Below are 25,244 nucleotides of genomic sequence, written 5' to 3' on the forward strand. Positions count from 1 at the left end.
TCTCTTACATTTAATCTTATGTCTATGTCACCTTGCATTTGACCCCACGATCACTAGTAATAGTGTCCTAGGCCCAACCACCTTCAGCTACTTCATCAATGACCTTCCCTCCATCATAAGGTCAGAAATGGGGATGTTCGCTGATGATTGCACAGTGTTCAGTTCCATTCGCAACCCCTCAAATAATGAAGCAGTTCCAGCCCACATGCAGCAAGACCTGGACAACATCCAGGCTTGGGCTGATAAGTGGCAAGTAACATTCGTGCCTGACAAGTGCCAGGCAATGACCATCTCCAACAAGAGAGAGTCTAACCACATCCCCTTGACATTCAACGGTATTACCATCACCGAATCCCCCACCATCAACATCCATTGACCAGAAACTTAACTGGACCAGCCATATAAATACTGTGGCTACAAGAGCAGGTCAGAAGCTGGGTATTCTGCGGCGAGTGACTCACCTCCTGACTCCCCAAAGTCATTCCACCATCTACAAGGCACAAGTCAGGAGTGTGATGGAATACTCTCCACTTGCCTGGATGAGTGCAGCTCCAACAACACTCAAGAAACTTGACACCATCCAGGACAAAGCAGCCCGTTTGATTGGCACCCCATCCACCATCCTAAACATTCACTCCCTTCACCACCGGCACTCAGTAGCTGCAGTGTGTACCACAGGATGCACTGCAGCAACTCGCCAAGGCTTCTTCGACAGCACCTCCCAAACCTGCGACCTCTACCACCTAGAAGGACAAGAGCAGTAGGTACATGGGAACAACACCACCTGCACGTTCCCCTCCAAGTCACACACCATCCCGACTTGGAAATATATCACCGTTCCTTCATCGTCGCTGGGTCAAAATCCTGGAACTCCCTTCCTAACAGCACTGTGGGAGAACCTTCACCAGACGGACTGCAGTGGTTCAAGAAGGCGGCTCACCACCACCTTCTCAAGCGCAATTAGGGATAGGCAATAAATGCTGGCCTTGCCAGCGACGCCCACATCCCATGAACGAATAAAAAAAATCTGCTGTTAATAAAATATATTCGCTACACACCATATTGGTTCGGTCTCCTTCTGAATCTTTTACAGGGGCGAAATTGGTATTCATTTATTCGTGATGGGCTGCAACGCAACCTAAACACCGATGTCCCCAAGGATATGGATGTGTTTCAATAATGCAATTATGATAAAAGACACAATGCACTGGGTTCTTTGAGACCTTAGTTGGCTCCCTTCCCAACTAGTGACTGGTCCAGTCCATGGAGTACACCCATTCTAACAGAATGTTACTTATTTTACTCCCTGCTTAAATGCAGCTTAAAGTGATCACTCATAACCAGGATCATCATCACTCCTTAGTTGCACATTGCAGATTTGAGCAGAGCCTTGTAAAAAAAATAGTAGGCAGTAAGCAAGCAACATCCAGTTTCCTTATTTGGGCTTCTGTATACAAGATTCGCCTTGTCAACTTTAGAAAGTAACCTATATATAACAGAGTTCCCTTAAAGTCAAATTGTTTGCCAAAAGGAAAAACGACTAAGGAGAATTTCAGCCTTTTAGAATGGATTATATGAAGGGAATAAAAAAGTTAATGTAATATGCATTTTTTGCCACTAAATGGGGCTGTAAAAACAGTTTACAAAGCAATGAATGAAAGTGATACTCATGTATTACACTTTTAGTATCTAGAGAATATTCAGACACATAATTGAGCCCCTTGACTCAAATCTTATTCATGGATACATCATTTAAGAAAAATTTAGGCTAAATGTTAGAAAGAATGGGTGTCTCTTAGTTACCTCTTCTCATTAACATATTTTGCGTTTTAAAAACAGTAGCTAGAAGCAGTCTGTGAACAGACATTCTAGGGTCGATTTTAACTCCCGGGAGGGAGCTGGTGGGAGTGGATCATAAGCCCAGACGATTTTAACTGTCGGGCCTCACTTGAATACTGCCAGTTAGCTACTCAGCTGTTGCCAGCGGAAAGCGGCAGCAAGCCGGCAGGGAAGGATAAAAATCGGATAGGCTGTCCGCTAACATCAGAAGAGCAGTGCTGGTAGCAAGGTAAGTCGGGGGAGCACTCCTCCTCCTCCGGGCCCCACTAAGGAAAGTTTTTTTTAAAAACTTACCTTAGCTGACCTCCTGACAGGTTCACCTGGAGGGGCAGCCTATGGCAGGGACTATGCTCAGGCTGTGAGTTAAAATACCATCCGGGTCCCATGTAAGTCATGGAACCCCGATTTACATTTATTAGTTGCAGTCTGGTGGGGTGCTGCAGCTGCCACCAAAACTGGCAGCTTTAAAATCGGGAACGGAGCAAGAAACGCAGCTGGTCCCTTTTAACTTCTCCTCCCACTGTTCCTGCTGACCGGGGAGGGTTAAAATCGCCCTGTTTGTGTGGAACAGTGATATAAGATACCCTTTATACAATACCAGCTCCTGAAATTCACATTCATGGTGTCAATGGAACGAGAAAGAAAGTTCTAATATTTATACAGCACCTTTCACGACCTCAGGATGTCCCAAAGCACTTTATGGCCAATGAAGTACTTTTGAAGAGTAGTCACGGTTGTAATGTAGGAAACGAGAGCATATAAAACATGGCTACAAGGGGTGATAGGTAAAATAAGTGCACAATAGAGTTCCTTTATGTTTAGCATTTTAGGATAATTCTATAGAATACTGTTGCCTTTTAATGCAATTTGTGGTAGAAGTTAATGCTGGTTTTGATGCTTTCTTTTCAAAATAGACCATCTCCCAAGTTAATGAAAACTAACACACAAGACTTCTCTCATTTACATGAATGTTGAAGTCATTTCATTGGCCACTCCAAGTAGAACTCTATTATCATATCTCAATAAAATGCTATTTTTCCATAATAATCAGGATCACTCATTTAAAAAAAATATATAACCAAACCATACAAAAACCAGAACAAAGGTGCCATAGATAGTATACAATTATTTTGGACAGGTGATTTAAGCCTTGGATCTGATCAAGTATAAAAGTGTAAAAAAAAACCTGGTAAAATTCATGAGATCAAAAGAGACACACACGATGAGAGCAAACAGAATGACTAGGTTTATTACATTCACTGTGTGTAATGTACAGCTTGATATGAAAGTATCAAATTATTTGGCCTTTAACATTACTGAAATAATCAACATTTCAATGCATGTACCATTCAAAAACCCCACTGTCTGAAGTGAATATCAACAGATCCAAAAAAAGTCATAGAAATAAAAAAAGGTACATGGGAAAAAAAAATCATGATTCTCAAACAATGTCACAATTGTATATCGTGATTTTTTTTTTCTAAGAAATTTTGTGCTTTCACTGATTCTAGAGTATAAAAATTTTGAATCTCTATATCATCCTGAAAATAAATAATATTTTCCACTTTCTTTTTTGCAATTTTTGCAAATACAAACAGTAGTTCTAACTTCGGTAGAAAAAGACCAATATCACATCACATCACACCAATTATAAAAGGGAAACATTCTTTGAGAAACACATCAGCATAATAAAAGTAGTCGCAATTCCACCGACCGCTTATTTATTGCTGTTATAGAAAACAGTTCACAAGCTTTAAAATTTGGCATAAAACTTACAACACATTATACAATTTTTGCACATTTGATTCTTACTTCATTCTGTATTAAGGCAAAAATTATATTGTGCTCAGAGACTTTTAATTAGATTTTGAGATATGGCTCTTCTTTCCTAACCCTCTCAATGAAAACAGCACAAAGTCTGTTGCTGTCATGTCAAAGGATGTCTTTAGAAATTGCTTTTGTCCATTTCCGATCACCTCTGATGGTAGTTGAAAGATAGGAGTTAAAAAACATACATATTTATGCTTAGTTTATTTGAGTTCTCTTTAAAAAGAATCCAATTCTGCTGGAAACACTAACACATTTTCTTGATATGAAAAAAAATATACATATCATTGTGTTAAGCGCAATGTTACACATATTGTAATTTTACAAAACAATACAGCAAAAGAAAATTAAAAAGCTCTTCTGCTTTTAGGTTTAACATAGGCAGTCTTGTTTATCTGTATTAATGGGCCCAGTCTTTGGGATTTTTCAACACCTCTATAATTTCTGCCTCTTTTGTGCCCTTGGCAGGGTTATGCATGTATTCCCATCTGCAGGACAAAAGCAAACATGGAATATGAATGAAGTGCAGTCCTGGCATCTATCTGTATTTAGAAAAATAGCTAAGCCACTTTAATAAATCTGCGTAACTTTGTGCCTTCTTTGTATCCATGCACATATACATGGTTTATCCAGAAGTCATTAATACTGCAAAAAAAGTGACCAATGGTAATGAAAGTGCAATTTCTCACTCCAAATTATAGTATCTGAATTGGCCTTGATCACCACCGTCCTCAATTAAAGATGACTTGTATGCTAAATTAAAGCATCAAAAATGTAACAAGTTCTTGTGACTTTCTGGGTGTGTACCTGCATTTTTCGTTTCTTGTTCTCTTTCTCCAATCTCCACCCTTCTCATTACTCCGCCCAAGTTTCACATCCAATTTCCCTTTCTGTTTGTTCCCCAAGTCAGAATTATGCCATGGAAGGCAGGCCTCATCTATGACATTCCCACCATCGTCAAAAACACTATCGTTATGATCATTTCACACTGCTAGAGAAGACAGGTAAGACAATACATACGAGCAATTGAGAAGACAGCAATGAGGAGGGAGAAGTAAGGAAAGTAGTGGTAAAGTAAGGGAGGCTACTTGGTATTGTTTGTGGAAGGAAAGGAAACTTTTACAAAGAAATCCCATTTCAACAACATAATGAAATGCATTTTTGGGGATGGGTTTCAGAGTTAGAACTATTAAGACCATCCCTTAGATTTCACCAGAGAGACATGGTAAAGTGTATAAGCAGGGAAAAATAGCAAAGTTGGTATAAATGTCTTCATATTTTTGTCAATAATTAATCTTTAATAATCTTGGAGTGTATACATTATGCTAATAGGGAAGAGTTAATTAAAACCAGCACAACTACACTTAATCCACCTGCATGGATCCAACCCCTCAGCCTAAATGATGCCACCACATGTCAGTATAATTATACCAAAAAGTTAATCGACAAGTGATGTTGAGAGAGTCGGTACCTGTGCTGACCCCTTACCTAGCTGTCAGTGGGAGAGACATCAGAATGCTTTCTATCCTGGATCCTGGAGTTGCAAGACCAAACTTTGTTCCTCGGTCATAAACTAGGTTGAATTCTACATATCTGAAAGAGAGATCACAACAGAGAGCTAACATTAGTAGCTAGGAAGGCAATACAGCAATTTCAGGTTATGCCATGGCAAGATTAGATTGCAGCAAAGCACAACGTTAGTATTGCCTTTCTGCATAAATTTCATTGCATGATGACAGATATGAATAAATCAGCATCATTTTGATCCATTGTGCACCTCTTTCTAAGATTTGAAATAACCCTACTGTTAGAATTGCTGAGTTAACAGCTGTAATAAGTATGTTCAAACTAAGTACTTTATTGATCTTGGAATCTGTCACCAAGGAGAAGTTTCACAACACTTGCTCTACCCAAATGGTTGCCAGTCATACAGCGCCACCCAGTGGAACTCTTGACATTTTCCCATCAGGGTTTAACATACTACACACCAATTGATAGAAAAAGTGTAATGTGAAGGTGAATAGCACAAAGGATAAATAGTAAACATAGAAACATAGAAAATAGGAGCAAGAGTAGGCCATTCGGCCCTTCGGGCCTGCTCCACCATTCAAAATGATCATGGCTGATCGTCCAACTCAGTACCCTGTTCCCGCTTTTTCCCCATATCCCTTGATCCCTTTAGCATTAAGAAATATATCTATCTCCTTCTTGAATACATCTAATGACTTGGCCTCCACTGCCTTCTGTGGTAGAGAATTCCACAGGTTCACCACCCTCATTGAAGAAATTACTCCTCATCTCGGTTCTAAATAGCATACCCAGTATCCTGAGACTGTGACCCCTGGTTCTAGACTCCCCAGCCATCGGGAACATCCTCCCTGCATCTAGTCCGGTTAGAATTTTATATGTTTCGATGAGATCACCTCTCATTCTTCTAAACTCTAGTGAATATAGGCCTAGTTGACCCAATCTCTCCTCATACGTCAGTCCTGCCATCCCAGGAATCAGTCTGGTAAACCCTTGTTGCACTCCCTCCATGGCAAGGACATCCTTCCTCAGATAAGGAGACCAAAACTGCACACAATAATCCAGATGTGGTCTCACCAAGGCCCTGTATAACTGCAGTAAGACATCCCTGCTCCTGTACTCAAATCCTCTTGCAATGAAGACCAATGTACATTCGCCTTCCTAACTGCTTGCTGCACCTGAATGCTCGCTTTCAGCGACTGGTGTACAAGGACACCCAGGTCTCGTTGCACCTCCCCTTTTCCCAATCTATCACCATTCAGATAATAATCTGCCTTTCTGTTTTTACAACCAAAGTGGATAACCTCACATTTATCCACGTTATACTGTATCTGCTGTGTTCTTGCCCACTCACCCAACTTACCTAAATCACATTGGAGCCTCTTTGCATCCTCCTCACAGCTCACATTCCACCCCAGCTTTGTGTCGTCTGCAAACTTGGAAATGTTACATTTAGTTCCCTCATCCAAATCATTGCTATATATTGTGAATAGCTGGGGCCCAAGCACTGATCCCTGCGGTACCCCACTAGTCACTGCCTGCCACCCGGATAAAGACCCATTTATTCCTACTTTCTGTGGGGTTATATGTAATGGCAGAAAACATTGGTGCAATCCAACGGATCAGATCAAAGCTCTGCAGTCCTGCCACATCCAGTCGTGAATGGTGGTGGACAATTAAACAACTAACGGGAGGAGGAGACTCTAAACATCCCTGTCCTCAATGATGGCGGAGTCCAGCACATGAGTGCAAACGACAAGGCTGAAGCGTTTGCAACCATCTTCAGCCAGAAGTGCTGAGTGGATGATCCATCTCGGCCTCCTCCCAATATCCCCACCATCACAGAAGCCAGTCTTCAGCCAATTCGATTCACGCCACGTGATATCAAGAAATGGACGAGTGCACTGGATACAGCAAAGGCTATGGGCCCCGACAACATCCCGGCTGTCGTGCTGAAGACTTGTGCTCCAGAACTAGCCGCGCCTCTAGCCAAACTGTTCCAGTACAGCTACAACACTGGCATCTACCCAACAATGTGTAAAATTGCCCAGGTATGCCCTGTCCACAAAAAGCAGGACAAATCCAATCCGGCTAATTACTGCCCCATCAGTCTACTCTCAATCATCAGCAAAGGTGTCGTCGACAGTGCTATCAAGTGGCACTTACTCACCAATAACCTGCTCATCGATGCTCAGTTTGAGTTCCGCCAGGACCACTCGGCTCCAGACCTCATTACAGTCTTGGTCCAAACATGGACCAAAGAACTAAGTTCCAGGAGGTGAGGTGAGATCAAGGCAGCATTTGACTGAGTGCAGCACCAAGGAGCCCTAGAAAAATTGAAGTCAATGGGAATCAGGGGGAAAACTCTCCAGTGGCTGGAGTCATACCTAGCACAAAGGAAGATGGCAGTGGTTGTTGGAGGCCAATCATCTCAGCCCCAGGACGATGCTGCAGGAGTTCCTCAGGGCAGTGTCCTAGGCCCAACCATCTTCAGCTGCTTCATCAATGACCTTCCCTTCATCATAAGGTCAGAAATGGGGATGTTCGCTGATCATTGCAGTGTTCAGTTCCATTCGCAACCCCTCAGGTAATGAAGCAGTCCGTGTCCGCATGCAGCAAGACCTGGACAACATCCAGGCTTGGGCTGATAAGTGGCAAGTAACATTCGTGCCAGACAAGTGCCAGGCAATGACCATCTCCAACAAGAGAGAGTCTAATCACGTCCCCTTGACGTTCAACGGCATTACCATCGCCAAATCCCCCACCATTAACATCCTAGGGGTCACCATTGCCCAGAAACGTAACTGGACCAGCCATATAAATACTGTGGCTACAAGAGCAGGTCAGGGGCTGGGTATTCTGTGGCGTGTGACTCACCTCCAGACTCCCCAAAGCCTTTCCACCATCTACAAGGCACAAGTCAGGAGTGTGATGGAATACTCTCAACTTGCCTGGATGAGTGCAGCTCCAACAACACTCAAGAAATTCGACACCATCCGGGACAAAGCAGCCCGCTTGATTGGCACCCCATCCACCACCCTAAACATTCACTCCCTTCACCACCGGTGCACCGTGGCTGCTGTGTGTACCATCCACAGGATGCACTGCAGCAACTCGCCAAGGCTTCTTCGACTGCACCTCCCAAACCCACAACCTCTACCACCTAGAAGGACAAGGGCAGCAGGCACATGGGAACACCACCACCTGCACATTCCCCTCCAAGTCACACGCCATCCCGACTTGGAAATATATCGCCGTTCCTTCACCGTTGCTGGGTCAAAATCCTGGAACTCCCTTCCTAACAGCACTGTGGGAGAACCTTCACCACACGGACTGCAGCGGTTCAAGAAGGCGGCTCACCTCCACCTTCTCGAGGGCAATTAGGGATGGGCAATAAATGCTGGCCTGGCCAGCGACGCCCACATCCCATGAACGAATAAAAAAGTCCACAATAAACAGCTTTTCAGCAAGGTTGAAAGGCAACACTTTGTGGCATGCAATCTTGGGCCATCTACGTAATGCTTTACAGTTAAGTAGTCTTATCCCACCAGCTTCCTTAAAGTCTGCCGTCCTCTTCTGCACCTGTTCCCAGGTCCTGCCGGTTATGTACACAGAGTTTACCTGATCACCACCTACTTCCAGGAATGGTGCACTGCTTTTCTCTGGGGGAGATGTCCTGAGGTTCTAAACAGGACAACTCCCCTCACAACCCATCTCATGCAGCCTTGTGCCCATTTTGCCAGCCATCAAACAGGGGTTTGGGTACTCTATCATTTTTCCAGAGGATCTGTTTTGTTTCTCCACGTTGGCTTTTCTTTCGCTTCGTTTTTGCCTCTCACTTCTCCTCCCCCCCACAGCCATGGCAAACGTAGACAAGTATTTAAAAATCCATTTTGAAACTTTGTAAGAGATGAAAACAATGTGTGTCATCATATGCAGCCACTCACCTTCAAGTGCCCATATCCCTTTATACCTGCCAGCCAGATTTGGGGGTCAGGATAGCTTCCCACACAATGCCTGTGCAGGCAGCTACGAATAATTATTCAAATGAGCTGACAATAGAAATTGTATGCAGTCATTTCAGTGCACTATTGGCTAGTTTTGCACTAGCACGGGGAGGAATAGCCTAAAGTTAGCTTGAAGCAGAAAAGTCAGCCCTTATATAGGTTAAATAATTTTAATATATTAAGTTTTATTGCATTTCTCATAACCTTACATTTGAAACCGAAGTTTCCTTCCTTGGCCAATAAGGCCAGCCGCCACTATTAAGCTGAAGGGCTGCTGTTGGGGCTTAATGACTTGCAAATATAAATGAAACGGGCGACAACTCCCTACTTTCAGGGAAATGGCAGATGTTATCAGTACCCAGAATTGGATAACGCTCAAAAAACTTCAACACTTTTTTTGAACTGTAAAAATTTTTCTGCAGAAAAATTCTGTATGCCTCAACCATCAGTCAAATCTGGCTCAAGTCAGATACAAACCCACTCACAATAACTAGAGATGCAACCTCTACCCTCCCCCAAAACACCTTATGTAAACCTATTAACTGGTCACTACACACATTATGTTACAGGATTCTTTGGCCATTTTTTCAGAAAGGATTTGAAAAAAAAAGTTGTTTTTGACACTTTCAAATTAATGTTAAAAACAAAAGAAATGTGGTAACACACTACGTGAAAAGTTGTTTCTCCCAGTGATAGGTGATTTATTATCTTGTCTGGGTATTCGGAAAGAAATTTCTGTCATAACAAGCTATGTTAGAAAATCCTTTGATCTCTGTTGGTCTGAGGAGGAGGCTTTTAAAAATCGTAACATCGACACCAAAAACTCTGTCTGGTATTCGGAAACAGAGCTGCACAGGCAGGATGGCAAGCAGCGAAGAGCTGTAAAGAAAAGGAGAGAAATTCTGCCTGGGCTGCAGGACAGGATGCAGAGAGATTATTCTGTTTATGTTAAGTAAGACTCCCCAGAAAAGTGGAATAGCGTAGGAGCTTCCTGTGCCTTTCAGTGCCTGATGAAAATGTGCATCATGCCTATTATGGGTGGATGACACCCACTCCCCACTATGTTTAGTGAAAAAAATCATTGCACCTATATTTAGGAGACTGGATAGGAGAAGAAGTGTTAAAACACACATTAATAAACATTCCTAATTCACCTATATTTGCAGTCCATTCCATCCTAGTTAAACAATTTATGGAGCATACAGAGCCAAAAATCACAGCCTCAACGTCATAAAAAAAATGACTTGTGGCTCATGAGGTACCTTCCTCCACAAAATAAGAATAATTCTCTTTTAAAGAGGTGAAAAATTGATGGCAAACTCCAATTAGTAAATTTCTAAGAAATGCCACTGTTTTTAAGTTCACTGCCGATCTTGGAAAAGCCCAACTAATTTTACCAGTCCTTCCCAGAAAGGGTGGGAACCTAATTGTAGGAAGCACTGAATTAAAAAAAATAAAACTGTACGACTTGTTCCTGATCACGTCTCCCGTGCAGAAGCTGCTGTTGATGAAATGGTCGATCATAATCACAACTCCACATCGTTGCATTTTCAGTTTTAAAAGAAGCCGCCAGCTCAACTTGTTCAGGAACATAAACCAAAAGTTAGCAAGTTGTTAAATGAGTGCAGGCTTCATCTGACTATATAGCATTTTAAAACTATCACTCTCAAATCTGATAACCCCACTTGTACATAAAGCTGCCATGTATTTCTGACAGCAGTTTGGGCTGTCTTTCAGTTCTGTAAATGTCCAGTCTTCCTTTGTTCTTGCAGCAATGAAGGTAGACATTGACACTTTTTCCCTTGGGATCCAGTGTCAGCATCAATGACTCCTTGGATCATATTGACAACCCAAGCAAAGACAATACTGACAACCCAAGCAAAGTGTTTCCATTGCATTGAAGAGGGGAGAGGAGAATGTGGCAGCCCCGACTTTAACCTGGGGTGAGCAGCAAGCTCGCATCATGATGCCGCACGAGACCTGGAGAGATTGTAACTCTCAGGCCTCATTTCTATGTTTGAGGATGGACACCTGCGCAAACCCGGCAGGAATCACTAGGTGACCAGCGGGTGGGAGCAGGATTTTGGGCGGCAGGAGGCTGCCATTGAGCACCCGAGGGAACAGTCCTCGGCACTAAGATGAGTGGTTAAGGGGTAGACGGGAGGCACTTGCAGTCGGGTGGGGGGGGGGGGTGCAGGCGGGGGGGGAGCCCAGGGCAGGGGAGACACAAAGTTTCCATGTGTGGCCCAGAGAAGCACTGCTCCTCATCCTGGCCCACGACAAAACAATATCATTATTTGATTAACTTACCTTCCTGGGCCTCTTCTGGCATCGCTCCTGCTTGCCGCCAGGTTTCTCTGGCAGGTCTGGCACTCAAGAAGACCCGGGGTTAAAATCGCGTTGGGGTTCTAATTGTGTCATGGGACCCCCAAACCATTGCATATTTATGAGGCCCTCGCCTGCCCATGTCTTCCGAAACCTGGAAGTTAAAAATGGCGGTGGGCAGCAGTGAGGCGTGAATGGGGTGACGAGTATTCTGCCCCTATATTTTAAACCCCCCACCCCCCCCGCTCAATTCTCAGCTGATGTATCCATTTCCTAAATGTTTTTCCTTTGTCCTATTTGGATTTAAACTCAGATGTGAAACTGAAGACTATCTCTCCATCAGCTTCCATGCAATAGAAACAATGCAATCTTACATCTGATGGAATCTTCTCCTCATCCCATGAAGAATTTGTTTCCCATGGAGGAGGAGGAGGAAGCAGCTCATTACCAAGAATAATTCTCCAGTAAAGGGTGACTGGCAACTGCTGGTATACAACTGAAGATTGTCCTGAAAACAGTCATCAAATAAACTTAAAACAAGCAATTTTTACAAAATTCTATTGCTTATGTACTATTTGCCATAGCTGTGAATGGTACAGTGTTTGGACAGTTCTAATATTTTTTGTCCTACAAGCCTGTAGATAACAAACTTATTCTCAGTTACCACAAAGTGAATAAATTATCAGCTTCTGCAATAAGTGATTTTTAGGATTTCATTCAACCCACCTGCCTCTGCGAAGTTGCTGCCATGCTTTTTCTTCTGGGGTATACGAGTCATGCAGGTGCTTCTTCACAATGGGAATATAACAAGGAACCACAGCCTTCGCACAGCTACGTACAAATTTTAAGAGCCTTTCTGCCGAGGGGGAATCCAAGTCATCAAAAAAGATGCCACCCACCCCTCTCCGCTCTCCACGATGTTTGATGAAAAAATAATCATCACACCTTTATATAGGAGAGTGGGAGGAAAAAGGAAGAACTGTTAAAATACACATTAATAAACATTCCTAATTCTCTTCCCTCTCTCTGTCAAAAATGTCACACATTTATGTGGTGTACAATCTGATCATGGTCGGATTAACTCTGGAGCATTGAAGGATTAACACCAAGACTTTGCAAGATAATATTTTGAGGTTTATTCCCAAAATATTGTGAACGACAATTAGGAAACTGTATAGGCTCAACCATTTCTTAATTTACAACACAAACTTTGAAGAAGTCTATTCGTGCACAGGACACTAGTGGAGTCCCACAGGGATTGGTCTTAGGGATGTACTCTTCACCATCTTTATCAACCAACCGGATGAAGGCATTGGGAAAACTATCCGCAAATTTCATAGTCTAAAGCATTCCTGCTGAGATAGCATCTAGGAGAAGCTCAAGGCTAGGTTTCAGTACATACTTCACCAAAGGAAAGCACCATGGTAAGAGGCAGACACATACATATCATGGTTACATAGAATTTTACAGCACAGAAACAGGCCATTTGGCCCAACAGTGCAAAGCAGATGGAAATGGGGGATGATATTTTTGCTTCATTTGCATGGAACTGCCCAAAAATGGGTAGGCGTTTCCTACAGCTATTGGTAATGATGGTAGAAAATGGACAGGGTGCAATAGTGAGCAGAGTCCTGACATCATGGAACTCCGCCAAGTTTTCCAGTCGGGTGGACGTGTTACAGAAAATCCAGGCTTTGGTGTACTGCAAACAATGGCGTTCACAAGAAATCATGTAACTGGTTCGTCATCATTTATTGTGAATCAAGCATCAGGTTTTAACAGAATGGCCCACCCATTACAAAATGACAAGTAATTGATACAAATGACACTGTAATCCTTTTGTGTGCCCCTGATAAGAACTCCTCAGTCCAAAGTCACTGTAATCTGCCGTCACATACATAATTCAAGCATAATCTTGCAAGTCACAAAAATGTTCAGTCATTCAGCTGACTCTTATCAATGTGTCTAGGTTGTAAAACTTCAGGCTTGTAGGTTAATCTAAACCATCCTCGCAGTGTGCACATGTAGCTTTGAATTTTAAACGTATTAGAGACTTTGGGCCCGATTTTACCAGGGGTGCGGATTCTCGGCGGGTGGGCCAGCGGGCGCGTTGAAAACGCGCCCGGTGAAATTAGTGGGTTGCCCGCGCGATCGTAGCAGGCAACACACTAATTGGATCCACTTACTTGCTCCTCCGGGTTCCCCGATGCTGATCTGCGACTCGGGCGGGCTGCGCATGCGCAGTAAGATCTGTCAGCTGGAGGCGCTCTATTTAAAGGGGCAGTCCTCCACTGACAGATGCTGCCACAAACAGCAAAAATTACAGCAAGGAGCAGCCCAGGGGGAAGGCTGCTCCCAGTTTAATAATGCCTCACCCCAGGTATCATTAGATGGGGTGAGGAGGAGGACAGAGATCTTCCCCCTGGCGGGCGGGAGGAAGCAGCCCACCTCTGCCACCAAGAAGGCCTGGCTCGAGGTGGCAGAGGGGGTCACCTGCGCCACCAACATATCGCCCACCTGCATACAGTGCAGGAGGCGCTCCAATGACCTCAGTAGGTCAGCCACAGTGAGAACACGTAGTCTTTCCCCTACACTCCGCCTGCCACAACACTGCCCCCACCCCACATCTCCATCGGCACTGCCAACACTACTCTGTCACATGACCCCTCATACCCACTCAAACCTCATCCTCATCTTACCTGCACCTACTCACCTCGCGAGTACTCACCCCGCCACTAACACGCAACCCAATCCTCATACAATCTCATGGCTCTATCACATACTCACCCTCTCATGCATCTCTCTCACGGCCAGCCTCACTCAACCTGCCACCACCTGTGCTGCAGCCACAGGGCATGCATCACATATGTGCAGTAGGCAGCGTAAGGCAAACGTGTCGTGAGCATGAAGGGGATGCACAAGGGTGTTTGAGGGATTATCATGGTTCTTACTTCTATTGAATTAAAGAACAACACACATCACACATTACATTGGCACCACTACTGCCATGTCTTCGCGAATCCTGTCCGGTTTGTGCAATAATGCCCGCTCCTGGGTATCCCTATGAGGAGCCACCACTGATGCCACCCAGTGTGTCACTGCAGAGTGGGTGTAGGTGTATTTGCAGGGCTCTTCTGCGCAGACGACTGAGAGACATCGGGGATGTCCCCGGTTGCAGCCTGGAAGGCTGTGGAGCAGAAGTTCGGGAGGGCAGTGGTGACTTTGACAGCGACAGGTAGGAAGATGGTGCAAGGGCCAGCCAGGTGCAGCTCGGCATGAAAGAGGCTGCAGATGTTCACGGCTACATGTCGAGTGACTCTGAGCCTCCGTGTGCACTGCTGCTCAGAGAGGTCCAGGAGGCTGAGCCTCGGTCTGTGGAATGTGTGGCGAGGGTAGTGCCCTCTGCGACGCATCTCTCTCTGCGGTAGCCCTCCCTCCTGCTGTACAGGTGGATGTGTCACAGCACTCTGTTGTGGAGCTCCACGTGTCAGAGGTGGACGGCGTGGATGGCGAGGCTGGTGATGCTGTTCGCCCTCCGAGGAGGTCATGACTGCAGCTACGGCGGCCCCCATCCACAAGATGTACATCTGAGGGGGTCCGCAATGTCTCCGGACCCCGGGGTAAGTGTGCAGGTTGGTGACTTCGACCATCAGGAGGAGGGCGATGGAGACCAAACTTTGTCCGAAGTGACAGAGCGGCCTCCTGCAATGGCTGAGGGTCCCCCACCGCCCCACCTGTCAAATGGACCTTTGCAGCTGCCACAGGCTGACGGCTGCAACACGTCCATTTCAACTGGGAGTGTTTCCCCCAGTGTGTGAAACAGTCCCATGTTTATCCAAAATCACACACAGTCCCTTAATCAGGTCAGTTAATGACCTGAACAACCAAAGTAAATACACTCAAGTGGCGTCCCGCTGGCTTTAATTGCCTGCGGGATTCCCACCAGCGGGGGCTGCGCACGCACCCCCGCACGTCAGCGCGGAACCCGGAAGTGGGCGGGATCGAGGCGCAATCTGGTCCCGCTCCGGGATTTCGGGATTTTCGGGGCCCCCCCGCCGAGAACGCACCCGGTAGCGGGTGCTAAAATCGAGCCCTTTGTCTTTCAGGAAACAAAGAATAAGATCTTCATAATATGTTAGCTTTGCTTTTGTAGAAAGGATACAGTACAGAAAAAGGACAGCTTGCATTATATAATGCCTTTAACATAGACAACATTTGAACAGCATTTTACAGAAGTGGAGAAAGAAAGTTATAGATAAGAGAATGGATGCCATGGAGGGAGATTAGGAGGGTTGACTGAATGCTTGGCTTTGAGCAGGTTTCTAGAATGAGAGCGAGGAGACATGGAGGGGCTTCAGGATGGAGTTTGAGAGCAGGCCTGGGGTGGCTGAAGACTCTGCCACCAAGGTGGGGCGAATAGAGAGGAGATACATTAAAAGGTCAGACCCAGAAGACAGACGGTGCAGCTATAAGGCTGGAAAAAGTTGCAGAGATAGGGTAGGATGAGACAATGGAGGTATTTGAAGACAAGGATAAGGATTTTAAATTTAGTGTGTTGGGGACACAAAGCCAACGTAAGTCAGCAAGGACAGGGGCAATGGTCAAATGGGACACGACGCAGGCAACCAGTTGAATTTGTGAAGAATGGAAGATGGGAGGCCAGTGAGGGGGACATTAGAGAAATCATGTCGAGGTGACAAAAGCTTGGAAAATGGCAAAGGGGCTGAGGAAGCGGTGCAGACGGGTAATATTGTGGAGATGGAAACAAGCAATCTAGGTAATGAATAAGGAGTGTGATTTGAAATTCAGCTCAGGTACAAACAGGATGTCAAGCTTTCACATGATCTGGTTCAGCCTGAGGGAGTGTCCGGGAGAGGGTTGAAGTCAATGGCAAGGATATGGTACTTGTAGTGAGGGCTAAAAACTATGGCTTCAGTCTTCCTGATGTTCAATAGGAAGTGCATTCTTAATTCATGCATGACTTGATGTTAGACAGAAGTGGTCATGGGATTGAGAAATGGTGCCGAGGTAGAGCTGGGCATCATTGGCATTCATATGGACGGTGATCCCTTAGTGGATAAGGTCACTGAGCTTAGCATGTAGATAAGGAAGAGGAGGAAACCAAGGATCCATTCTTGGGGGATTCCAGAGGAGACTGTGCAGGGGAGAAGAGAAGCTGTTGCTGGAGATACGCTAGCCACATTCAGATAGGTAGGAGAGGAACCACAGAACAGTAGTATCATGGCGCCGGACAGCGGTGGAAAAGTGATGGAGGAGGACTGCATGGTTGACTGTGTCAAATGCTGTATTGAGATTAAAGAGGACAAGTAGGAATAACACACCACACAGTTACCGTCACAGAGATCATTTGTAACTTTGTCCAGGGCAGTCTCAGCGCTATAAGTAGAACAGAAACCAGACTGGAAGGATTCAAATAGTTTAGGGACAGATGGGTCCAAAGCTGGGAGCCAACATTTTTAAGACTGGATAAATGAGTGTAATGTGGGTGTAACCAATTGTAAAATGGAGTGATCAATTACACCATTTAAGACCCCGCCCAATATTGCAGTAGGATTTTACAAGAGTGCTGGAAGTGCCCATCAGTACACCAGTAGATCCATACAAACAAACAAAAACAAAATTATGCGATTTCATCATATGCACAATTTAAGAATTTTTACACTGACATAGCACTGAATTATGCACCCACCCATATAAAATAGGTATCCAGGGTTGCTAGGGACTATGCTGTTGATGGAAGTGAATTTAAAACAATACTATTGGAAGATCTGTAGTGACGTTTTGAGGATATTCTCACATTTTTCTTTTGTGATTTCTTGCTGACTGTCCATAGACTGGTGCTGCTCCTGGCATGCTCTTCTACACTCCTTATTGAACCAGGGTTGATCCCCTGGCTTGTTGGTAATGGTAGAGTGAGGAATATGCCAGGCCACAAGAAAACCCACAAGGTACTTGCATTTGAACTGAATGGATCGGCAACTCCCTTTCATGCCTCCACAATGGATTTCCATTTTCTTCATCTTTGCCTGGCAATTTTTTTTTCCTCTTCCTGCCTGGGACTTCTTTTCCCTCTCTCCCTCAATCATGGCAAAGATAGCCAACAGGTTGATATGCCCTTTGAGCCTTTCCAAGGATTTTTGCCCTATGCAGTCACTTGTCTTTAACTTTTACCTAAGGTGCAATTTTCCAGTCCCTCCGTTATGTTACTCCCTTTACAGGAAGCTTTGAATAATTATGCACATGAGCTCACAGCACCTTTGGCCATCTTTGCACTAACATCTAGACATTTTGGAGTGAATTTCACTGGGACCAGCAAAATCTATCCCATTGTTTTGTAAGAAAAAAAAACGATCTTCCATATTACTCACCATTTTTTAAAAGTTGGATAATAATTTGGATCATGCTTGTCGCAGGCCTCCTTGAGAATTTTGTGAAAATGGATAGCATCATCTTTATTCAGGTAGGTAGGGGTAAGGTCCGTCCCACCACCAAACCACCATGTTTTATGACCTAGTAAATAAGAATGCTTAAAGCTTAAACTGGTAGTTAGCAAGATTTTATATTTACAACATTATTCACTTTATGGGAGTGAGCCTTTGATTTAGTGGTAGCATTCCCACCTCTGAGTCCGAAGGTGAAGAGTTTGAGCCCCACTCCAGACAGTCCCAGCGAGTGGAGTCTTGGGTGACATCCAGCAGGGTACTCGCATCCGGACAGAATGACCACTGGCTCAGTGGTAGAATTCTTGCCTGAGTCAGAAGGGTTGGGTCCGGACCCCACTCCAGACAGCCCTGGCAAGGGAAGACTGGAGCGCCGGCTTTGAATACTTTATTGACGTCCTGTGGGAGAACTTGCGTCCAATGGATGCGGGTGGCACCCCCACATCGTAAAGGCTCATTAGCTTTGGTTGTAGTCCACCTAGGAGAAGGTACTCCAAAGATAAAGACCACAAGGAAGGCAATGGAAAACAACCTCAGCTACTCTTCCTTAGTATGTGGCTCAAAAATCTCATGTGTGAGACTTGAGTTAGGACCTGCCCTAGGGCAAAACACAACGGACGGTTCACTTTACACGTAACGGCTAAGTTCAAAAAAATCTCAAATGCAATAGGAATTAATGCATTCCTATAACAGTGTGAAAACACCAATGATGTTAGTTGTCGGAGATCTTTTAACTGAATCGGGTTACATTTTTGTTTGTTGCATAGTTCCTTTCAAAAAGAATGGCCTATATATATATATACACAAAATTAGCTTTGTTGTTTGAGGGCGAGGAGGTAGTGGTCGATTTCATCCTATGGACATGAATGGTTTACTGGTAGGTTGTGAAACTAAATGTCTGATCTGCAATGCATGATCTGAAATATTTTAGAACTAAACCATAGTCCCTCCTGTTCCCACCCATGGAATATGCCCTCAGTGTTACTGACATTTTCACATTTAAGCATAAGGAGACTGTTAGAATTCAACTGCGGCATCAATGTTCAGGATTGTGCTTATAAAAAAACACTCAAAACCCATATGCTTTACATCTTGGTATTGCCCCTTTTGCTGTCACTAAAACAACTCATGGATACAATATTACTAGACACATTACTGCATATTTACATAAAAGAGCAATTTACTATTTAACCATTATTGAATATATAGAATGTTTAGAATGGGTACTTACCATCTGCTTCTTCAATTTCAAAGTATCTGTAGTTGAAGTGGATGGTCGGAATGTGAGGATTCTTGGGATGGATCACAGAACTCACTCCCATAGCACAAAATGGCAGCTTTCCTGTATCCCAAAACAACACACCATACCTATAGGTGACAAAGCTAGATTCATTGTGTTCATTAAAGGTTTGCTTTTACACATTTGTACCCTGCAGCAAAGCTGGAATTTCTCGAGTCGAATAGGTATTAGTATCCCTTTATATTACAGAACCCCTGCAAGTAGAAGCAGCTCTGGTGAATGCTGGAGTTGCTTGTGCTGTGGAACCCGTCGTACTTACACTGCAAAGTAGATTGCACAGTGGTTACCAGTGGTAACTTGAAAACAACTGTGCATGTTCAAATTTATGTAAATGGAGTTGTTTGAAAGTTGTAACTGTGACTAGCCCTTGGACCTTCCTCATTGGTAGAAGAGACTATGTACAGGCCAGTGACATGAAAATCCCACTGTTGGCCTATACAGGTGGTTGAACCATCATGGCCAGAAAAAAGTGGCAGCAGATGCCACTGGCAAATAAGCAGCTGGACAGAATCAGTTAAGGTTGTGGTCTTTTCCTCTGGCACCAGTAGCACTGATCCATTCGTATTATAGTGCTGCCATTGAAATTGGGGTTACTGATGAGTCAGTGTTAAAAGCAGATTTAAGTCTCTTTAGATTGTAAGAAAAGAGAAAGTGCAGAGGAAGGGGAAGTTGGGGGTGGGGGGGGGGGTGGTGTTGGAGAAAGAGAGAGAGAGAGAAAGAGCATTCACCTCAAGGCACAACCTCAAACGGCTAAGTCTTAGGGGGTAATATTGACTTTGGGTGATAGTGTAAAACGGGCGATATCGATTCAACCTCTGTTCCGTAGCACTGACTTCCTACATCCTCACAACGTGACTGAAAGTGATGTGAATGGAGAGTAGTATACGGTACTATAAATTCACTATATTCCTGGTGATGAGAGTTCGAGGACATGGTGAATAGCCTCACTAAAGCTGCTTTTATATTGTCTTTTTAATTCAGATTCCAAGAGCTCGTTGTCCAGGTTGACCTGGATCCAAGTGCTCCACCGGGCTACAGAAAATGGATTTAACAACATAAAGGACATGAGCCAGCTCACAGTCACTGGGCACCCATACTCCAAGTGCAAAGGCGAATGATATACAAGGCTACAAGAGAAGGAAAATTCAGAGCTTAAACCCTTAGAAATCAAGAGGAACCCATGGTGAAGGAAACAACAATGAAGGTGGAAAAACATTCCATGGGATCCATTGCAGTAGGGCTTTGGGAACCCATCTCGGTTATTTTTTATTGTCGCAATCAAGAAGAATTTTTCCATTAAGGCGGCCAATGCCGAAATGGAGACAACAATCATTGGGTATCAGTTTACAGAGAAAAACAAACTGAATTGTGGAATGTGATCTCAAAACGCTAATAAAAATCCTGAAATTCAATGTAATAAAACAGAATTTAGCTTATTAAGTCACCTTGAAGCAGCAGTCTTGGTCATGAGCCTTTCTTCAGGGCTATTTTTCAGTTGTTTTACACTGTTTTGAATTGCCATTTTTTGGGGGGCTGTGTGAGCTTTTTTGAAGCTTTTAGTCAGTTTTTCCAAGTTTTGTAGGTTGGCTTGTATGGGGAAAGTACAAGCAAGCGAAGTGAGAGTATGGGAGTGAGGGCAAAAGAAACAGAGAATAAGTGTGAGTCAGCTTGAAGAGAAAGAGCACACGCAAGCTTAAATGCAAGAGAAAGAAAGAGAATTTTAAGTAACATATGCTAAAAGCAAACTCTAGGACTCCTAAATCAGCAGATTTCTCCCCGCCAACTCTTACCGTCTTTTGATTTCAATGACTTTCCTCGGCTTCTCATTTGTTTAGCAGCTTCCTCAGGAAGGTTACCAAATACAACAGAAACATTGACCCCGGCTTTCTCAAACACTTGCCCATCTTGAAGCACGCAGCTTATGCCACCGCCACCTGCAACAATAAAAGATTCAAAGTATAAAACTTTGAGACAAAAGTCAATCAATCCCAGCCTAGGATTTTGTATCGAGTGCAAAATATTTGCACAAGAGCACTCACCCAAACAGACTTTGTATTGGGCTGTGCAAAAGGATTCGAATTTTCATTTGCTTTTAAGTGGGCTTTGAGAAAAAAAGAGGCACAGACCTGCACTTCCTACTACTACTCCACCATAATTGTTTTTAAGAGCTGATGGTCTTTTCATTTCATATATTGTGTGTATATTTTTAAAAAATGCCTAACCAAGGCTCAGTTGGATCACAACTTCTCTCTTTAGCTTTAACTAAAGGGTTTGAACAGCACGGCATTTAAGGTTCTCAGGTTTAATATAAAGTTACTGTGTTTTGCTATTCAGTATGAGGAAAGGAGGGTTGAGCTGCTTTGCTTTCAGTTAAAACACCAAAAAAGTTGAACAAAAACATCAAAGGAGCTTAGATACACTTGAGATTTGTGGTTGGGCCATGTCTGATTTTACTAAAAGGTAGGATAAATTGTTTTTAATTAAGAAAGAACTAGCATTTATATTTTGATATTGCAATTCATTTATTTCAGTAATAACATGTCATTTTTCATGTTTACATTCACTTTCATAAAAAATGCATTTCAGAAATGCATACTGCAAGGGTGTGTATCCCATTAAAAAAAACTTAAGTGCAGCATTGATACACAAATAACCTGATGCGTGGCTCTTCCCTCCCCAAAAATCACTTTTAAGATTGCAGCTGATTATTTTCAATTTTTTTCATTCACTCAAAATATCTGATCGAGGTTTACTGCCCCTAAAACTTGCGCATTCATGTCAACAGAACGATATCTGCTGGCTTCATTAACATAGCTACAACTGTTTCACTGGCAGCTGGTGTTGCCCAACAACTTCCTCTACTGTACTTAGATATTTGCACGTAGACATGCATATTAAGGAAGTGAAAATAGGCAGCCTTTGAGAGGATGAGGTCAGAAGCGCACCAGGGTCAAATTTCTTCTTATTCGTTCATGGGATGTGGGCGTCGCTGGCGAGGCCAGCATTTATTGCCCATCCCTAATTACCCTTGAGAAGGTGGTGGTGAGCTGCCTTCTTGAACCGCTGCAGTCCGTGTGGTGAAGGTTCTCCCACAGTGCTGTTAGGAAGGGAGTTCCAGGATTTTGACCCAGCGACGATGAAGGAACGGCGATATATTTCCAAGTCGGGATGGTGTGTGACTTGGAGGGGAACATGCAGGTGGTGTTGTTCCCATGTACCTGCTGCTCTTGTCCTTCTAGGTGGTAGAGGTCGCGGATTTGGGAGGTGCTTTCGAAGAAGCCTTGGCGAGTTGCTGCAGTGCATCCTGTGGATAGTACACACTGCAGCCACTGTGCGCGGTGGTGAAGGGAGTGAATGTTTAGGGGGGTGGATGGGGTGCCAATCAAGCGGGCTGCTTTGTCCTGGATGGTGTCGAGCTTCTTGAGTGTTGTTGGAGCTGCACTCATCCAGGCAAGTGGAGAGTATTCCATCACACTCCTGACTTGTGCCTTGTAGATGGTGGAAAGGCTTTGGGGAGTCAGGAGGTGAGTCACTCGCCGCAGAATACCCAGTCTCTGACCTGCTCTTGTAGCCACAGTATTTATATGGCTGGTCCAGTTAAGTTTCTGGTCAATGGTGACCCCCAGGATGTTGATGGTGGGGGATTTGGCGATGGTAATGCTGCTGAATGTCATGGGGAGGTGGTTAGACTCTCTCTTGTTGGAGATGGTCATTGCCTGGCACTTGTCTGGTGCGAATGTTACTTGCCACTTATAAGCCCAAGCCTGGATGTTGTCCAGATCTTGCTGCATGCGGGCTTGGACTGCTTCATTATCTGAGGGGTTGCGAATGGAACTGAGCACTGTGCAATCATCAGCGAACATCCCCATTTCTGACCTTATGATGGAGGGAAGGTTATTGATGAAGCAGCTGAAGATGGTTGGGCCTAGGACACTCCCTGAGGTACTCCTGCAGCAATGTCCTGGGGCTGAGATGATTGGCCCCAACAACCACTACCATCTTCCTTTGTGCTAGGTATGACTCCAGCCACTGGAGAGTTTTCCCTGATTCCCATTGATTTCAGTTTTACTCGGGCTCCTTGGTGCCACACTCGGTCAAATGCTGCCTTAATGTCAAGGGCAGTCACTCTCACCTCACCTCTGGAATTCAGCTCTCTTGTCCATGTTTGGACCAAGGCTGTAATGAGGTCTGGAGCCGAGTGGTCCTGACGGAACCCAAACTGAGCATCGGTGAGTAGGTTATTGGTGAGTAAGTGCCGCTTGATAGCACTGTCGCGACGCCTTCCATCACTTTGCTGATGATTGAGAGTGGACTGAGAATAGGTAATATGATCAGATATGTAAGAGTAGAACCAAGTGAGGGCGATCCCACTGAGTTGATCAATGGAGGAGAAACATTGGAGGAGGATGATGCAGCAGTCATTCGTGTCAGAGGCTACAGAAAGGTCAAGGACAACGTGCCACAGCAACAGCGGATGTCATGTGTGACTTTGGGCCATATCGGTGCTGTGCCGGGGTAGAAGCCTGACCGGAGAGAGTCAAACATGGTGTTGTGGTAAAGATGGGCATGGATTTGGGAGGTGACAACACATTCAAGGACTTTGGGGAGGAAAGATAGGACAGGAAGGTCGAGGTTTTTTTTTGAAGAGTAGGGTGATGACGGCAGATTTGAAAGGGAGGGAGACGGTATCTGTGGAGACAGAACCATTTACAATGTTAGCTAGCAAGGGGGCAGGTAAGTTGGATGATCAGCAATTTAATAGAATGGGGTTAAGGCAGCAGGAGGTGGGTCTCATGGACAACATGAGCTCAGAGATAGGGCATGAGGAGAGATAGGAGAGACACTGGAGAAAAATTCAAATATATCTGATCTAGGTTTACTGTTCTAAAAACTTGAGCATACATTTGTCAACAGAACAATATCTGTTTCATTCACATAGCCATGACGGCCTCACTGACATCTGGTATTGCCCGGAACTTCCTTTTTACTGTACTCAAGAAACATAGAACTTTGCACGTAGATATGCATTGGGAAATGTTTACCTTCTTTTCGGTCCCATCGGTCGACTTTGAACGCCGGACCACCGTCGACTTCAGCCAAGGCATTGCAAACATCAGCCTGAACATCCATGATCAGCAATTCCATCTTAGTCCTCATGTCATCCTTATTTTCCAGCAGTTTGTTGATGTCGGTCAGCGGATCGGACATGAAGTGATTGCATTTTTGCAATATTTCATTCAGTGCTTGCTGCTGATCCCGGCTGGCCAGTGTGTGCAAGCTTTTGGAGGCCATCTCAGCCCGGTGGCGATTGAACCCAAAGCCGGCCACCGTAGCCCCAATCAGCACAGCGGTGCCAACCAGGGACTTCTTGCGGAAGCCACCCCCGGATACAATCTTCCTAACGCCGTCCCCAGTTAGCCATCTCACACCCGAGAAACGATGGAGAGCTGCGGTTCTTCCTGAAACAAACAAGGTGCCGCCGTGCTGCTGTAGTGCAGCAGGTAAAGCTTCAGCTATGGCGAACCTGATGGGGCCGCTACTCCCCAACACACAGCGACCCAGGGCTGCCCGGGCGAGGAGCTGGGACATGGCTCCAGTCTGGCGCGCGCTCCTCCCGCTCACTCCCCACGTTCGAATCCTGGACGGGAGGACAATGAGCTCGCGACCCAGCTTCCGAATGTAACGCTGGCCGCGGCGTCTTCAAAGGGTAGAAGCGAGGGGGCGGGGCGGGGCGTGGCGACGGCGCTGCACAGGGACTCGGGAGAAGCCAAGGAGGCTGGCAACCGGGTGTCTTCTGGGAGTTGTAGTTTGATTAGCGAGGGGTGGCGAGAGAAAGAAATAACTTTTATTTACATATGCACATTAGGACATCCCATAGCGCTTTACCGGCAATTAAGTACTTTTTGAAGTGTAGTCACTATTGTAATGTAGTGAAAGGAGACAGACAATTTGCAACAG

General features: G+C 44.7%; 1 protein-coding gene across 1 annotated transcript; it reads right to left on the reverse strand.

Annotated features, from left to right (window-relative positions):
• Window positions 1-3,072: 3,072 nt before the first annotated feature.
• On the reverse strand, window positions 3,073-25,008 carry cpox (coproporphyrinogen oxidase). The gene is made up of 7 exons (XM_067993175.1): window positions 24,329-25,008; window positions 21,077-21,220; window positions 19,218-19,328; window positions 17,915-18,056; window positions 12,252-12,470; window positions 5,155-5,259; window positions 3,073-4,154 (listed from the first exon to the last, which is right to left on the reverse strand). Exons 1-7 carry the CDS (start codon window positions 24,873-24,875, stop codon window positions 4,067-4,069), a joined length of 1,356 nt encoding a protein of 451 aa, XP_067849276.1. The 5' UTR covers window positions 24,876-25,008; the 3' UTR covers window positions 3,073-4,066.
• Window positions 25,009-25,244: the final 236 nt, after the last annotated feature.

This window comes from Heptranchias perlo, chromosome 11, assembly GCF_035084215.1.
Source record: "Heptranchias perlo isolate sHepPer1 chromosome 11, sHepPer1.hap1, whole genome shotgun sequence".
Lineage (NCBI taxonomy): Eukaryota > Metazoa > Chordata > Chondrichthyes > Hexanchiformes > Hexanchidae > Heptranchias > Heptranchias perlo.

Excerpts from the sequence above, each read along its gene's own strand:
- cpox (XM_067993175.1), bottom strand. The coding sequence starts at position 24,875 with ATGTCCCAGCTCCTCGCCCGGGCAGCCCTGGGTCGCTGTGTGTTGGGG. Across the intron at positions 21,221-24,328 it reads CCGATGGGACCGAAAAGAAG|GTGGCGGTGGCATAAGCTGC; the intron begins GTAAACATTTCC and ends TTATTGTTGCAG. Across the intron at positions 4,155-5,154 it reads TCTCTCCCACTGACAGCTAG|ATGGGAATACATGCATAACC; the intron begins GTAAGGGGTCAG and ends TTTGTCCTGCAG.